Source organism: Carettochelys insculpta, chromosome 16, assembly GCF_033958435.1.
Source record: "Carettochelys insculpta isolate YL-2023 chromosome 16, ASM3395843v1, whole genome shotgun sequence".
Lineage (NCBI taxonomy): Eukaryota > Metazoa > Chordata > Testudines > Carettochelyidae > Carettochelys > Carettochelys insculpta.
In genome coordinates, this window is record NC_134152.1 from 19053992 (window position 1) to 19070879 (window position 16888).

At 44.1% G+C, this 16888-nt stretch overlaps 1 protein-coding gene across 3 annotated transcripts in view; it reads left to right on the plus strand.

The window, feature by feature from the left end:
* The first annotated feature begins 8652 nt into the window (after positions 1-8652).
* Positions 8653-16888, plus strand: part of ABCC1 (ATP binding cassette subfamily C member 1 (ABCC1 blood group)) — a 108827-nt gene continuing 100591 nt past the window's right edge. For 2 of the 3 annotated variants that reach the window (XM_075011050.1, XM_075011052.1), the window contains exon 1: positions 9069-9309. In XM_075011050.1, coding sequence (XP_074867151.1) covers positions 9181-9309 — 129 coding nt within the window. In that variant the 5' untranslated portion in view covers positions 9069-9180. Of the gene's footprint in view, positions 8854-9068; positions 9310-16888 lie in introns of those variants that run through there. The other variant, XM_075011051.1, reaches the window with a different exon arrangement.

Consider the following 16888-nt stretch of genomic DNA (forward strand, 5'->3'; position numbering starts at 1 on the left):
TAGCAGCTGCCCAAGGACAGCTGCTGGTGGGAGTCACTTCCTTGAGCCTTGGGGAAGAAGGGGAGTGTGGGCAGCTGCAGCTCCCCTCCCCAGCCCTGGGGGATTGCTGGCAGCTGCTGCCTCCTCCCTGGCTCCCCAAGGTTTGGGGGAGCTGGGAGGAGCCACCCTTCACCCTCATATCTCCCTGTCCTGTATTTGGGACATAGAGATATGGTCACCCTAGTGTGTAATTATATCTATCTATCTATCTGTCTATCTATCAAATCCTTTGTATTCCAGGTGGTCTGCATACTCAGACCCTGATCTTCTGACTGCTTCCAAGGTTATTAAGAAAACCATCTGTTAAAATGATTGAAACAAATGTAAACAAGAACTTGGTTAACTACTAGGGAAGCTTTCGTTCTGGATTGTATTTTACGTTATGAAAATGGAAATACTAGATGGATGATTTTGGCTTGTTAACATGGCTACCCATCTATATCCTGTGACAGACAGCTTCACTCTGTACTAAGGCTCACAATAAATATATTTTTAAAAATATAAAAAACAACTTGTTTACATTCTTGGGGCCCTGTTTGTGTGGCTCTCCATGCAGGACTGGGGTCATAGGACATAGGATTTAAGTATGCATGGATAGTCATTTGAAATAAACACAGTATGGATAAATAATCTGGATTTACTGAGATCTAGGTAGCTCAGTCTGCTTTTGACTGTGGGATCATGATTACTTTATTTACAGTATTCACTTTCTAAGTGCTTTTAAAGCAAAACATTTGTGTTTTGAACTGTTGGGATAAATCATATCTGCGAGGAACCATTTAGCAGCACACTGAAAGGGAAGACTTCCACTACTAGCAGCAAAATCACCCTTTACAACCCCTTTTATTATGGTGGTAAAACTTTACCAACATATTCCTGAGAAAACAAACAAGTAGTCATGTAGCAGCTTAAAGACTAAGACAAAATAATTTTAGTCTTTAAGATGCTACATGACTGCTTGATTGTTTTGTTAGAATACAGACTACCACAGCTACCATTCTGTTATTGTTCCTGAGAGTTACACAGAAGCACCTCCTTTGTTACATTATTAAATTCATGCCTGATGTAACCCAATGGAGAATAGTCTCAGAGAGGTAGCTGTGTTAGTCTGTATCTTCACAAAATAAAAAAAAACATCCCTGTAGCACTTTAAAGACTAACAATATTATTTATTACATGATGAACTTCCGTGGGACAGACCCACTTCTTCAGATCTCCAGGTGCTACAGGACTGCTTTTTTTGTTTTGTAAACCAATGGAGTTGCCCCAGGTGTCAGATTGGCCTATCATACATAGGAAGTTGGAAAGCAGAGCTATTGCTTTGTCTTCCCCTACCTCTTCCACCACATTACCTGCATTTTTCATCGATAGGATTCAACTACCCTTTAATTTCCAGCAGATGCACTGTGATCCATTTCCTCCCTCCCCTCTATCTGTCTTCTGGTCTCTCTTTTGTTAATTTTTATACTTTTTAGCAGATCTTAAGAGTTCAAAATTGGACTTACGTTTTTCTTGTAACCCAAATGCATTTCTAGTTTTGTGGTTTCTTTTGTAAGTATTCAATTTCTGCAAAGCAGGTGTAACCAGCTGCTGATATACAAGTATCACATGAAGTTCAAGTCCATGCTGTACTTTCCCATAGTTCAGGAGATTGCTTTTGTTTTTCTTTTTATACTGCTTGAATACACATTTGACCTTCTCAGTGGATTTTTGTCCTCTCCCCCTTCGTGATGTTAGTGTTTGTCTCTGAATTTCAATTTCATTTTCCCTCTGTTATGAAAACTGCTCTGTATTCCTGGCGCAATGGTCCATTTTGGTGATGTGGTGTAACTGGATTTTGTTCAGACAGTTTCTGTGGTGAATGAAATATGTAGAAGTTTCAACTCCTGCTAAACTCAGCAGGACTTTGATCAGGACTTTAAGTTTCACTTTTACATTTTTATTGCTACTCATCATTCATTACAAATTATGATTTAGTATAGAGTTGGTTATATACCATTACATTGGATGGGTGGTTTAGATGCTAAAATTGGTACAGTCTGATATTGACTTTTCAAGATGCACGTAGGTGAAAGTTTCTCAATTTATTTCACAGTGACAGACTTATACCTACTTGCTTCTTGAAAAGTCACTCTGTCAGAACAATACCAATTTTAGCAAAGATGGCATCTGAACAACCCATTTGACTATAATCTAAAAGGTGTATGGAATTACATAAATTACACATGAAACCTCAATAATAAATTTATCAAGAAGCAATCATAGTTTAGTAGTATACCAACTCTCCTCAGAATTGAATCAAACTGCTTTAGGTTATGAGATGGTATGTCGTCACATAAGACCCCTTGGGACTGTTTTCCAGAGTGCTGATTATGCCACTGGCGCCTACTTTCTTGCTCTCTGGGTCTCCCCATCACCCTGTCCTGCTAGGCCAGATCCTCTGATCTCTCCAAGCTAAAGCATGGAGTTAGGGTTACCACTCTCCTGCAGAACAATGTAGGCACTGACCCATTTCAGATCTGGGAAGATGCAGCTCTAGGGCACAGCATGCAGGAAACCCAACCCCAAAAGGCATCAACCCCCCAAATAAATACATCTCTCTCTGTGCAAAAGATTTGCACAGAGAGATCTTGTTAGTTAAGCCCCCTTTGTTAATGAAAGGGAGATACGCACAGTAGTGGCTCTACTGGCAATAATTACTTACACTGGGCTTGATCATAAGCAAAGTTTAGTCAGCATAAATAGTAGAATTTAGGTGGTTATAAGTGGAAAAAGATGGATCAAAGTTAAGTTACTATAATGAAATTAAAAGAAAATGCAAAACTATTTCTAACTTCCCTAGGGCTACGTCTACACTAGAAACATCAGACTACAGAAGTTACTCTCAGGACAGATGTTCCGACAAAACTTCTGTTGACAGATTGCATCTACAAAGTGGATCATTCCTTTGATCTGCTCTGTTGACAAAAGGTCGTGCCAGAGCATCTACGCAGCTTTTGTGTCAACAGTTTTTGTTGACAAAACGCATTTTGTGTGTAGATGCTCTGGGAGTCTTGTCTGCAAAACCCGTTTTGTCTCCAAAACTTTCTACTGTAGACATAGCCTGAGGCTTATTGCATACAGATTCTGAACCTAAAGAGCAGCTCTCATGTTAGTTAAAATCTTCAAACCAGAGTTGTTCTTTTCCTCTGATTTGGGTAAACAGCCTTTCATAGTTCTTTGTCTCTTTTTAGGGTGTGTCAGGCAGATTCCAAAGCAGGCTGAAGACAAAAACCTGGTATCCTCCCATTGCTTAAATCACTGATGTCCAACATGCTACCTATTAACCACATGTGGCTATTTGGCTAGTTGGCTTGAACAATAACTATTTTCAGAATAATGTGGCCTTAAATAGGCTTCTTTATAGGGTGGGAAACCTTTATTTGATAACCTTCTCCCACACCATGGGAAAACACTGAATCAAAATGGCTTTCAGTACCAGGTGGTATGGTCACATGTCTTTCTAACACCAACCACCTTCTAGACCAGTCAGCAACCCCTGGCATGGGTACCAAAAATGGCATGTGAACTGATTTTCGTTGCCACATTGAGGCAGGAGCTCAGCCAGGCCCCTCCACTCCCATGCAGTCAAGAGTTTGCTCAAAGCCATGCTGCCTGTAGATTAACAAAAGATGAGCAAATGCTACCAACCACCACCTAAACAGTAAAGCTCTACATCTTAATTTATTCATGAAGCTATTGGAAGGAGGAGTGCTTGTGACTTTAAAAAGTATCACTGGTGCTTGGACTGTATGTCGAAGTCAAATTTCAGCACTCCACCTCAGAAAGGTTGCTGACCCCTGTTCTAGACGTTCAGGACAAACAAGGCTGTTTACAAGTTGTTAAGTTGATCACCCAGTCATTAGGCTTGGAACACCAGTTGTGGTTCTCATTAGCACATTTAAAACTATAAACAGACACTCCACATTTCTAACTTCACAATGATACATGCACAAAATTAGAATATACAGATCCACCAAACTGTAACATTAAAATTGATAGGTTACATGAGGTATGTACAAGCCAATTTTCATAAAACATAGTGGTGGCAGGGAATCTGTCACACACACACCCCTCCCCCCAAGGTTACTGCCAGAGGATTGAATAATATCCAGTGTGGAGGCAGTGTTTAGAAATTTGCTTGACCTTTGATTACACAACCATGCAGTGTCACCAAACCCCGTGTTGTCATTCATTGGAGTTCTCCCACAGTTTTGGGTTCCTAGCCCCAAATGTCTGAAAACAAGTTGGGTGCATCAGTGCCTCCAGATTGTAGATAGCAAAGTCTTTTGATGTATAAATGACTTTGCATTTAGCCACCTATGTAATGAGGTGGTGTGCCTCGATTTCCTCTTCCCTATAGCAGTGCAGGCTTGTTACACCTTTGCTGCTACAGCCAGTTTTAAGCTTGTGCACGGGTAGTAGCTAAGAAGCTGCATGCTCATGGGACTCCTCCACTCTTGCCACAGGCATGTACAATACCTTTTCCCGCAAATTACATGTTACACACTTTCAAGAGGTTTACCATCAGTAGGAGTTCATTTGTGCCGATCCATAAGTATTGCAGTAAAAGATGTAAGGTTACTAGCAAGCCAATGACAGAATGTTTCCACATATCAGAGGGGTAGCTGAGTTAGTCTGTCTTCAAAAACAACAAGAAGTCCTGTGACACCTTATAAAGCAAGATATTTTGGAGCATAAGCTTTCATGGACAAAGATCCGCTTTGTCAGATGCATGAGTGTGGGAGTTTCAGAGGAGGGTTTAAAGAGGGAGTCTCAGTCAAGGGGAGGGCCAGAGTTGACAAGGTCTGTTCAGCCTCTGTGACACCACGTTACATACAGGTACAAACAAAGGACTTTTCACTGCTGACATATCAGGTTACCACCCTCTGATGTTGTTAGTATTACCCATCACCTGTACTTTGTGGTTTGATTTGATTATCTCTGATCCATCCTGCTGTAATTTTAGACCCCTTCCTGATTTTAGGTCTGTATCTGTGCAGAGTAGGTACCAAGGTCTTTTTAATAAGCTGGTGGTATGTTGTGATTTCAACTTATACCAATTAGTGTTCTGTATGTGGGCCAATTACCAATTAATATTTTATACTCTCAGCCCTGTCTATGCCAAGTTCTGGTAACAGGCATATGCCTCTTGCTCACTGCTTAGCTTTGCTTTGAGCCTGGTTTGTCCATTGTTGCTGGGCCTTAGGCCTCAAACCAGGCCTGTGCTGTATGGGCTTAGGGCCTTTCATCTTACTACATGTCTGGGTGTAGTGTCAAGTTTGAATTTACAAGTTCAAATAAAGGCTAGCATGGAAGCGCCATGTCTTAAAATCAAATTTATTAGCCTCCAGAAGTGTCCTGTATATATTCCACAAAGCTACGTGGTAACCCACAACATATGGCTGCTTCCATCTCGGTTGCTCTCCAGGTGCGCAGGAAGTATGTCACAGGAAGCAGATGAATTTGAATTCATCACCAGCAACCCCAGGAAATATAAACTGTGCCCAGAACCTAGAATTTCTTTTACCCATCGCACCGCATCGGTAGCCATCTCTTGCAGTCATGAGCACTCAGGGTAGTGATGTGTCTAGTAGTTCTTGGGGTGGCAAGAGAGCTTCAGCATGGAGCCATCAGGAGATTCTGGATCTTCTTGCAGTTTGGGAAGAGGAATCAGTGGCGAGCAGACTTCGGATGAAACACGTCTATGTAAGATGTCGCAATGGATGATTGCCAAAGATTACTTGATGCAATGCTGGGTGACAAGGAAGGGGAAAGCAGGGTATGGACATGTTGTGTATAAAGACTTGGGTTAACTATAGCAGTGTTTCCCAAAAGGTGTTCTGCAGAATCTTGAGGTTCTGCAAAACGAAAATAAGGGTTCTGCGAGAAAATTCCAGTACAATAGGTAACTCCTCTGTGGCTCCGTGCCCTGCTGTTGCTGAAACAGTAGAACTAAATTTAATTTGTTTAATGACTGGCAGGATGTAAAAGGGATCTGGCTATTAAACCAACTGAATTTAGTTCCATTATGGCTACGTCTACACGTGCACGCTACATCGAAATAGGCTATTTCGATGAATGACGTCTACACGTCCTCCAGGGCTGGCAACGTCGACGTTGAACTTCGACGTTGGGCAGCACCACATCAAAATAGGCGCTGCGAGGGAACGTCTACACACCAAAGTAGCACACATCGAAATAAGGGTGCCAGGAACAGCTGCAGACAGGGTCACAGGGCGGACCCAACAGCAAGCCGCTCCCTTAAAGGGCCCCTCCCAGACACAGTTGCACTAAACAACACAAGATCCACAGAGCCGACAACTGGTTGCAGACCCTGTGCATGTAGGATGGATCCCCAGCTGCCGCAGCAGCAGCCAGAAGCCCTGGGCTAAGGGCTGCTGCACACGGTGACCATAGAGCCCTGCAGGGGCTGGAGAGAGAGCGTCTCTCAACCCCTCAGCTGATGGCCGCCATGGCGGACCCCGCTATTTCGATGTTGCGGGACGTGGATCGGCTACACGTGCCCTACTTCGACGTTCAACTTCGAAGTAGGGCGCTATTCCCATTGCCTCATGGGGTTAGCGACTTCGACGTCTCGCCACCTAACGTCAATTTCAACTTCGAAATAGCGCCCAACACGTGTAGCCGTGACAGGCGCTATTTCGAAGTTGGCGCCGCTACTTCGAAGTAGCATGCACATGTAGACACGGCCTATTTCAGCAGTGGCAGGGCATGGAGCCACTGAGAGCCCCTCACTTGCCCCGCTACTCAATCTGTCACACCCCTCCGGTGGCCATAGCTCATCTCACCCCGCCAGTGGAACACCTCCACTTCAGCCTTCCTTCCACTGGGCACATGTGGCCTCCTGGCATAGGCTCTCTGGCAAGCGCCACAGATGGGTTAGCTCTGTGGGCCAGTTTGGGGCTGAGGCGAGTTAATCCTTGGGATGGGGGGGGTCAGGTTTGGGGCTGAGAGGAGTTAAACCTGGGGATGGGGGGTGGGGCTTTGCAGAATGTGGTGGGGTAAAGCTTGGGGATAGGGGTTGGATTTGAGGGCTCAGGGCTGACGCAGGTAAAGCCTGGAGATGGGGGGTGGGTTTTGGGGCTGATGGAGGTAGAGCCTGGGAATGGGGTTCCACAAAATTCTTTGGGGTTTAAAAGGGTGCTGTGGCCAAATAAATTTGGGAAACACTGAACTAAATAAACTCTTTCATATCCGGCAGCACCAGGACTGGGAGGTTGCTGGATATTCAAATATTCCAGATAATAGAAAAGTATACCTAGCAATGCATAACTCTAAAGAAAAACAAGATTAGCTCTTAAGAAATAAACAACAATGTATGCAGAGTACTTTATTACCCAACAACAGTAGTATTGTACACTGTCAGCTTGTACCATGTTTGCTCTATTTATTTGTATTTCCTTTCAATGTAGTGTACCTATGCAAAATGTAACTACAATTTTCTTATGGTTAAAATGCCAGTTGTTTGAGTGTTCCAAACGATAGAATGCCGGTTGTGAAAATGTTTATTGTGCAGGTATCACAAGTGGGTTAATCTGTGTTTTTACACCTGTATCATTTCGCTTCACTATGTAAGACATTACAAAGAACATTAACTACAGGTTCATTATGTCTCGTGTAAAACTACTACTACTAGTAGTAGTAGGCATCCTTCAGTCTACGTAGACTATGGATCGCGCCCTTCGTAGTTCCATTTGTGATAATCGTTTACAGTGTCGACTGTGACTATGAAGGCCCACATGAGAGTGACAGTCCTTGCTGCATCTGTTGACGCCAATCGAGCAAGTGCTTATAACTGATATCTGTTACCTCCCATGTTGGTTCAATGCTGTTAAGTGATGCGGGAGTACCTCTCCAGGCGTGAGCCTGGGCAAATTTTTTTTTGGGACCCTGGGCTGCCCAGACGCCAGTGTCCCCCTCTCGGCTTTACTGATATAGTCCAAAGGAGAGGATAACCTCTACGTCTGGTACCAGCTCAGCTGCAGGAGTTGCCGGGTCAATGCCAGAAGTTGGCACAGAACCGCCTAAGGACTCCCCTCCGGATTTTCTGTCAGGGTCTACTCCCTTAGCCTTGCTCCTTCCCAGGATAACCCACAAGGCAGTGGAGCTGTAAAACTAGTATTTCCCAACATTGTAGTGTTTTTCCACTCTAGAGTGACTGAACAGGTGTGCCTGTCACCTTTTCCTGCTGGGTATAATGCCATCACTGTGGAGGGATATTGTGCACGACGGTAGACCTAGGCGGCGCACATAGACCTGTCAGTGGTCTGCTGAGGGGGTGATACTTCCTACAGCTGTTTAAGGTGCTTATGGGCACCCTGGGCCCGTGTGTGCGGGGCGAGTGCCACTCCGCGCTCTGCACCGTGGGGTGCGGTGATGCCTCCCCCCCACCCGGTCGCTCCTCTAGACGGGTTTGCACCGGGCACTGCCCTGCAAGGAGAGATTACGGCGCCTGAGGCTATAGCGGGAGGGGCAGGCGGTACAAAGCGGCCGCGTGCGCGCTGCACGCACTGCCGGCCTATGCCCCAGGACTGCGGCAGCCGGTAGAGCGCCCCCCTCGGCTGCCAACGCGCCCGCCCGACGCTCTGTCGATGCAGCCCCAGCATCCCGTGACCCGGGAGCCAATCAGGGAGCTCGGCCGCCGCCAGCCGGCCCGCCTGGCCGCCTTTTCCCAGTACCTCGCCGCCTCTGCTGCCGCGTTCCATGGCGTTCCCAGGCTTGTGCGGCGCAGGCGGCTCCGAGCCCTTCTGGGTAAGGCAGCGGCGCGGGCGCTACGGCCAACCTGCGCGCTGGGGCTTCCGCCGCGTGCTCCCGGGCCAGCCGGATCCAGCGCCCCGGTCTCTCCCTCCCTGCTGCCGGGCCCCCCCCGCGGGGAGCAGCGCTAGCGTGCTGCTGCTGCTGGGTGGGGGGTGTTGCATTTGCCGGCTCAGGCCCACTCGGGGAGGGTGCATCGCCCTTCCCCCCGCCAGGAAGCGGGTGCAGCGCCGCTGCTTCAGGAGATGGGGAGAATCTCTCCAGCTGTCCCGTCAGGGTACCAGGAATGGGGCTGATCCCGCCTCTCCTTTCCTCGCCCTGACAATGCTCCGCCGAAGGGTCGGGACCGCTGGTAACCGCGTCTGGAGGCCGCTTGGCGGCTGTGTTGGACGGCCTCCGTCCCAGAAGTGTTGCACAGCGCCCGATTTTGCTAATTGCAGCAGCCGGTTTCAGGTTAGGTAACGCCGAGGAGGGAGGGGGCTAAGGCCAGTTGTAGCGGCTGAGGCGGTGGGGAGGCGCGTGTGTGGTACAGGCTGCGTTGCAGGGAGAACGTGCAACCTCATCATATACCCCTACCTGGGGCTTATGCAACAAGCCCAGACCCAAGGCGCTTGTGAGGCCCATAGCACTTGTTTATAGAGCAGCAGAGCTGCCATCCTGATATCTGGTAAGAGAGAAGCTGGTTGTAATTATTTCCCCTCCCATCAAGCTGAGACTGTGTGGCTACGCCTACACTAGAGTGGTTTGTTGACAAACGGGGTTTGTCGACAAAACTCTTGGAGCAGCTACACACAATGCATTTTGTCCACAAGCTGTCAACAAAAAAGCCATGTAGGTGCTCTGGGGGCCCTCTTGTTGACAGAGCGGATCAAAAGAGTGATCGCTTTTATGTGTAGACATGGTCTGTGGACAGAAGTTTTGTTGGAACATCTCTTCTAACAGTAACTTCTGTAGACAGTAACAGAGAGATAGCCGTTTTAGTCTATTTACAATCAAACCAAAATAGCAGTCCAGTAGCTCTTTAACGACTAACAAAATAATTTTATTAGGTGGTGAGCTCTCATGGGATAGACCCACTTCTTCAGACCAGCAGGTCTGACTAAGTGGGTCTATCTCATGAGAGCTCACCACCTAATAAATTATTTTGTTAGTCTTTAAAGTGCTACTGGACTGCTTTTTTGCTTCTGTAGACAGATGTTTCTAGTGTAGATGTGGCCTGTGTGTGTTTGTAAATAAATTAGTAGAAGGGGACTGTTGCAATATCTCAAAAGTTAAGTTGCAAAGGTTTCTCTGTCTTTATTGTTGTGGTTTTTATGTCCCTCACTGATTCTCCTTCCACTTCTTGGTATGCCCCAGCTTTACATTTAAATCCTCTTTGTATCTGGACACCTGGATATTTAGGATGTGGGCTACAGGCTGATGTCTTTCAATTTATGTAGTGGAATGGGTCTTTTATAGTTATGTGGCACCATGTATTTTTAAATATTAATATTCTCCTAGCAAATCAGAATCTTATCTCCTTGTTCAAACACTTGTTAACAAAGTCCCTCTCCTTGAAGCTGCTGTGAATTAATGGTTTTTTTGTTTTTGTTTTCCTAAGGTCTGTTTATCTACTAAAACATGTCCAACTAACTCACTTTCGTGATGTCAACGTTGAATATAATGTAAACAAAGCAACTTGGGTGCAAATAGATGTGTATTGGAATGTTCCCATTTATATCTGAGATAATAAACCACTTGCCTTGTGGATGAAGTGTGGGCCTGCTCCTGAAGGTGGCTTTTGGTTGCTGCAGCAGATTCCGAATCCTAGATTCTATTGAGAAGTCTACCATCCTTTCTATGATTCTAAACTGAAGTGTTATCTCATAGACTGGATAAATATTCAGGATACTAGTAACAAAATAGAGTGGTGGGTACATGTGGTCATTGTAATAACTCTTTCCTACTTTGGTCAGATAAAACACAACTTTCAGTTCTCACGTTTTCAGTTCAAAGTGATTCTTTGGCCTTATAAATAGCTAAAACTGATATGCTTTTTTGTTGAAGGGCTGTAAATATTTAAGGGTTGACGAGTCCTGGAAAGTTCATTGGAAGTTCGAAAGATGGGAACTTGCTTTCTTTACTGAAAGTGGATTCCTGGAAAATGCATCCTTCCAAGATGGTAATCTGTGGTACTCCTCAGCTTATAATAGTAATTTTAATGATTGCCAAAAATGTTACTAGTGGGTTAGATGCAATGGATTGTTTGTAGATGAATTCAGAGGGTCTTTCATTAGGCTGATTTGTAGTAGCGATTGACAGCTTGCATTATTTCTACTTTGCCTAAAATTTTCGAGAAGTATTAAAATTGTGAATGATGCTTGAAAAATCCATTGTTCCATGGCAATTAAGGAGCTTTCCCTGAAGGGTGCCTTCCATGTCAGCAGAACGTAATGTTTCCTTGAAACTAAGCATCTAGCCCTTATAACTGTGCAGGTAACCTCCCAAATGTGAGTTGTGTGTGTTAAATACTGTGTGTAAGTATGGGCGTAAAAAAAAAAATGCAGATAGTCCATATCAGTGCCTTTTCTGCAGTTGATAGGTTTCTTTGCAGCTGAGAGGCACTGTGAGAGGAGTTGAGTAGCAGAGACTCAACACCCTTGTAGGAGGCTAAGTTTCATATTGTCTTTGGCTGGCACAACGCTTTTTTATTACTACAACTCTCGCCTCTGGGTCTGTGGTAAAATTTCCAACCCCAATACATGGATTTGGTTGAAGAGGGTGGGAAAGAGACTGAAGGGTATAAATTGGAGAAAAGTAGTACAATATGTTGAGAACATGGAAGGGAGGAGGTAGAAAGGACAATGTAAGAAAATAAAGGAACAGTGGAATGCAGGTAGAGGGAGAGTAGGGGAAAAAGCAAAGCAGTGAAGGAAATGAACGAAAAATACGTTCTTTGATAGAAAGGAGAAGAAATGGAAGGAGAAGAGATATATAACAAAAGAAGATATATTAGTAAATAAAGATGGTTGAATAGAACTCAAAAAACCAAAAGAACATGAATGTCACATTTGTCAGTAATGTATGTATCAAATAGTATTTCAACAGCTAAAGAGCGAGTGGATGCTCCCAAAGAGAATTTGTGAGATAAATAATTCAAAAAGTACTGATGAAATGTATTTGGTATTCACTAGTGATGTTTATCTTGCTCAAGAGCTGTTCAAAATGTATTTGAGAAATATATTAGCGATGTATGTTGATGATATTCAACAAATATTTTGTTTTTTCAGACATCCAAACCTTAAGTTACACTAGGAAAAATGTGTTGATAATCTTGTATAAGAACAGCCATGCTGGGTTAGACCAAAGGTCCATCCAACCCAGTATTCTGTCAGTGACCCAATGTCAGCTGTGTTTCTACCATATTTTATTGAGATTTCACAAGGGAGACCAGCATTTCTCAAAATTGAAGGTTCTGACCCAAAAGGGAGTTGCAGGGGAATCACAAGGTTATTTTAGGAGAGCTGGAGAGCAGTGGTTTGTAATGTTGGTTGGGTGACCAGCTCTGAAGGCAGCATTCCACCAGAAACAGCACAGAGGTAAGGTCAGCAGTACCATACCCATATCGCCTTTACTTCTGTACTGCTGCTTTCTGAGCTGGGCGGCCAAAGAATAGCAGCTGCTAACTAAGGGACCAGCTCCACAAGCAGCAGCGCAGAAGTAAGGGTGGTGATACCATACCATGCCATTCTTCTTCTGTGCAACTGCTGGCAGGAGGTTTGCCTTCAGAGCTGGATTCCTGGCCTGCAGTTGCCTCAGTTCAGCAACTCAGTTCCGACAGCAGTGCTGCTGCCAGTATTGTGCAGAAGTGAGGGTAGCAGTATTCTAACCACCCAGGAGAGATCCAGGTGCCGCCCAGCTGATTAGCTGATCGCTTATAGTCCCCACAGCCAGCAGCATGTGTTTCTATTGATGGTGTGCATTCGGATGTGCCTCTGCACACATAACAAAATTTGTTCTGCACATGGACAGTAAATTAGAGAGAACACTAACTGCAACCCCCATATAAGAAACTTGTGACCCAAACACAACTCCATTTTGTGTCAGAACCCCTAGAAGTATAACGTTGATCTTTCAGTTAGGAATAGCTGAAATCATGAAATTTACCATTTAACAAAATCCAATGACCATGAAATTGACTTAAATGGACACTGAATTTGGTAGGACCCTCTTTATAGTTTAAGCACATAATAAACATCCAATAACTGTTTTAATAAATAGAACATGATGTGGTTTGGGGGTGAAGCAGTGGAGTACCTTTGGCAGGTATATTTTTCACCCTACTTGCTGTATTTGAGCAAATAGGTGTTGGGGGTATTTTTCAAGTTTGTAGCCTGATTAAGTTAGAAAGAGGCATATGCTTACAGCATGTGTACTTTTTTGAGGCTTCTGCTTTCCTTTTGACTTTTCTCATAACTTTAAAAATCATGCAAAATTTTAAAAAATCATTTTTAGAGCTTATTTTCAAGATTAGTGGATATGCTTGTCATTTTTTTACTAATTAGTTGGGTAATGCGCAAGCACTTTGTGGATCTCAGACTCCCTTTGTTCTGGGATTTGTTCCAAGGCATGAGAAGTAGGACAAATACTTATTCTGCTTAATCTAAGCTGTGATCTGGTGGCCTTAATTAAACCGCTAAAAGTTCCTTGTGATCACAGCCTTTAAAATTATTATTGATTGAAGCATCAATTATGAATATTCATATTTTTCTGAATAAAGGTTCGATTCTTAGTGCTAAACTCTGCATTTGGTATGTTTTCGTTGGTGAAAAATCTATGTTGTGAAATCCTTGACCTGAAAGAAATGTTCACCTGTGTTGCCAGTGGGAAAAGGTTGATCCTTAGGGTTGGCCATCAAAAATAAGCCTGCTGTAATACAATTCGTGGATCAGATAATTTTTAGGAACACTTCCCCCCCCCCCCCCAAAAAAAAAAAAAATAGGTCACCACCTTTCTGTTTGAAAGGTATGGTAAAACATAAGCCCTGTTTGAGTGCTTTTTTGCTGTGCAACAGTCTACCATGCCTTTTCTTCAGTCAGTTTAGGGAGTGAAAATTGAAATCAGGTTAGGAAGCAAAACCGAGTCATGCCCCCTTTACAAGTACATTGCAGCACAAAGAAACAAAAGAAGTGTAACATGTTTTGAAATAACCATTTTTGTTCCATGGCTTGCCAAAAAAGCTGTAGTTTAAAATGTAATGTCTTTCATTCAAACTATTAGTAATAGCAATTCTGATTCTAAAACTATTTCATGCTCTCTATGGAATCTTATAACTTCCCTAAAATGTAGTGATTTCTTGGGTAGTGGGTATAAGTGGATTCAACAATGCACAGGAAGGGACTTCTGCCCAAGTTGATGGATGCTATAGAAACATACAGATAGCTAAATTTTCTTCCTTCCTGAGAACTAGAAGACACTTGCAGTTTTCCTGGTATGTCTCTGCATCATTCACCTTGGTAGTAGGTTCACCTATTTTGTGTATTTCTTCTTCATACAAAAGCCTAATCATGCAAAGGATTGTGTGTCCTCAGCTTTAGTTGACTGCAGTGGCTGTTGTGATGGGGTGTGGCCAATTAGCCCATTGGATGGCAAACTGTGGGAATTAAGATTGAAGCAATCATCAGAAGCTCACCTCTGCAAGAGTAAGTAGGGCCAGGAAGCTGGGAACAGCATGAGGTGCATGTGTAGGTTGCAGTTACTGTCTGGGAAGAGGACAGATGTTTAGAGGCTTCAGAGACATGTAGCCTACAAATACTTCATGGGAGAAGGGGGTGCTGAAGCTGGTAGACCCAGAAAAGGAAGGGAGTGCCGGAAGGTTAGGAAAGAGCTCAAGGGAATGCATCAAGGTACAGGGTTCTCACTTAAGTCACTTAAATTCTCATTTTTGATAATTATAAAAACATTTATTGACAAACCCAGTGTAAATAATTGTTACTGGGGGTCAGAGGTTGCAGGGAAGCAACAGCAGTGCATATCTCTTTCACTGATGGAGATGGCTCATAGAGTTCACTCTGTAAAACAGAGTAAGGGGGATTATTTGGGGTTTTGGTCCCTTTTGAGAGCTGTGCTCCTGGATGTTGAAAGTCCCTTTTGCTGAACCCTCCGAGGGCTGTTATCAGCATCTGTTACTCTGCTTAGGGGCAGTTTCCCCAACTCTGTGCCTTTCCTGGGGGAAACCAGAGCTTCTGGCCCAGCAGGACAGTAACTGTCACAGTTATTGACCTGATTGCCTCCCCTCTTGGGTTTCTGTCCTTTGTGGTTACATGTACACAGCACGTGGTAGCCTGTGTCAGTGAGTCTCGTAGTGCAGATGTGCAGGTTTGGCCTTGTTGCTGCAGCACTCCAGGTAGTTGTGTAGGCATTCAGGGAGGCTGAGCTTCAGACTGCAACACTTGAACATCTGCACAGCTCATGAGCCCCACCAGCCTGAATCTGGTGTAGACCCGGGCCCCAAGACTTGCTGGCAGGGTCCCTAATTTCTGTTTAGATGTATTTTAACTCACCCTGGCTTCAGGTGAAATTACAGATTCTTCCAGACAGACCCCTTAAAGCAGGAGTGGGGAACTTTTTTCGGGTCAAGGGCCATAGACAGAAGTGGCAGCAACGAGGGGTCCTGTGGCACCTTGTAGACTAACAGAAAAGTTTTGAGCATGAGCTTTCGTGAGCACAGACTCACTTTATCAGAAAGCTCATGCTCAAAACTTTTCTGTTAGTCCATAAGGTGCCACAGGACCCTTCCTTGCTGTTACAGATCCAGACTAACACGGCTACCCCTCCGATACTAGACAGAAGTGAGAAGCCCACCTCGCTGATGTGGTGCCTGATTGATTTCTCTACAGGTGGGTGGAGTCTAGGCAGGAGGGAGGCTGCATGTAGCGTGCAGCGAAGGAGGTTTAGGTTGAACATTAGGAAAAAACATCCTGATTGTCAGGATGGGCAAGCACTGGAATAAACTGCCTAGGGAGGTTGTGGAATCTCCACCACTGGAGATATTTAAGGGCAGGTTAGGCAAGTGTTTGTCAGGGATGATCTAAATGGTACTTGGTCCTGCCGTGAGTGTAGGGGACTGGACTTGATGACCTCTCAAGGTCCCTTTCAGTTCTAGCGTTCTGTGATTCTATGTCTAGATATCAAGCTTTTCCTTAAGGCTTGGCCTGTGCTGAAAATAGGAAGGCCCTTCCTGGTTTAGACTCCCTATGCCTCACCTTATCCTCTGCCAGTCTCCCCAGATAGCATCTGATGAGAGACCTCTCTGAGAAGCACTTTATAAATGTTTAAGCTCCAGATTCTTAGCTTTGGGGAACCAAATTCACATCTTCCTTGGACATAAGGTCCTTGAAGCGAACAGCTTGTTCCTTTGACTTGCAAGCATATTCTGTGAAATCCTTATCTACCTCTATTGTGTTGCTTTTCTGGACCCTGTAATAGGTTAGATCAGTAGTCATGCAGGAAATTCTGCTAACCCACCGCAGTCATTACTAACTTTACCTCACTGATCAAGTCATTGAAAATGTATTACATAGCAGTTCACAATAACTATATTGAAAGCATGCTTATATCATTCTGTAAATATTCAAATACTTTCACTTAAAACACATACACTGGTTAATTGGGGCCATATTTACACTAGCAATTGGGTTGGCAAAACATTTGTCATTCAGCGGTGTATAAAAATTAAAAAAATGGGCATGGAAAGACAAATGAAGGTGTCTTGCAAATGAAGAAAAGAACAAGCATTGCCAAAGGCAAAGATGCTTGTACAGAGTTACTAGAGGGACTTAGAGAAGTCAGTACTAGTTGGGAGAAGAATATAGAAAAATCTCTTGTGTTTTGTCTGCACATTTGCAACCTAGTAAGCTCCCTTGAAAATTTGCCTTGAATACATTGGGATAATCATTTAAATGTTGAACAGTTCTGACAGCTTTTACCAACAAAAAGGCATCAGATTATATTCTTGCCCTCCTAGTGATGTTATTTAAGGACCATGTTTACT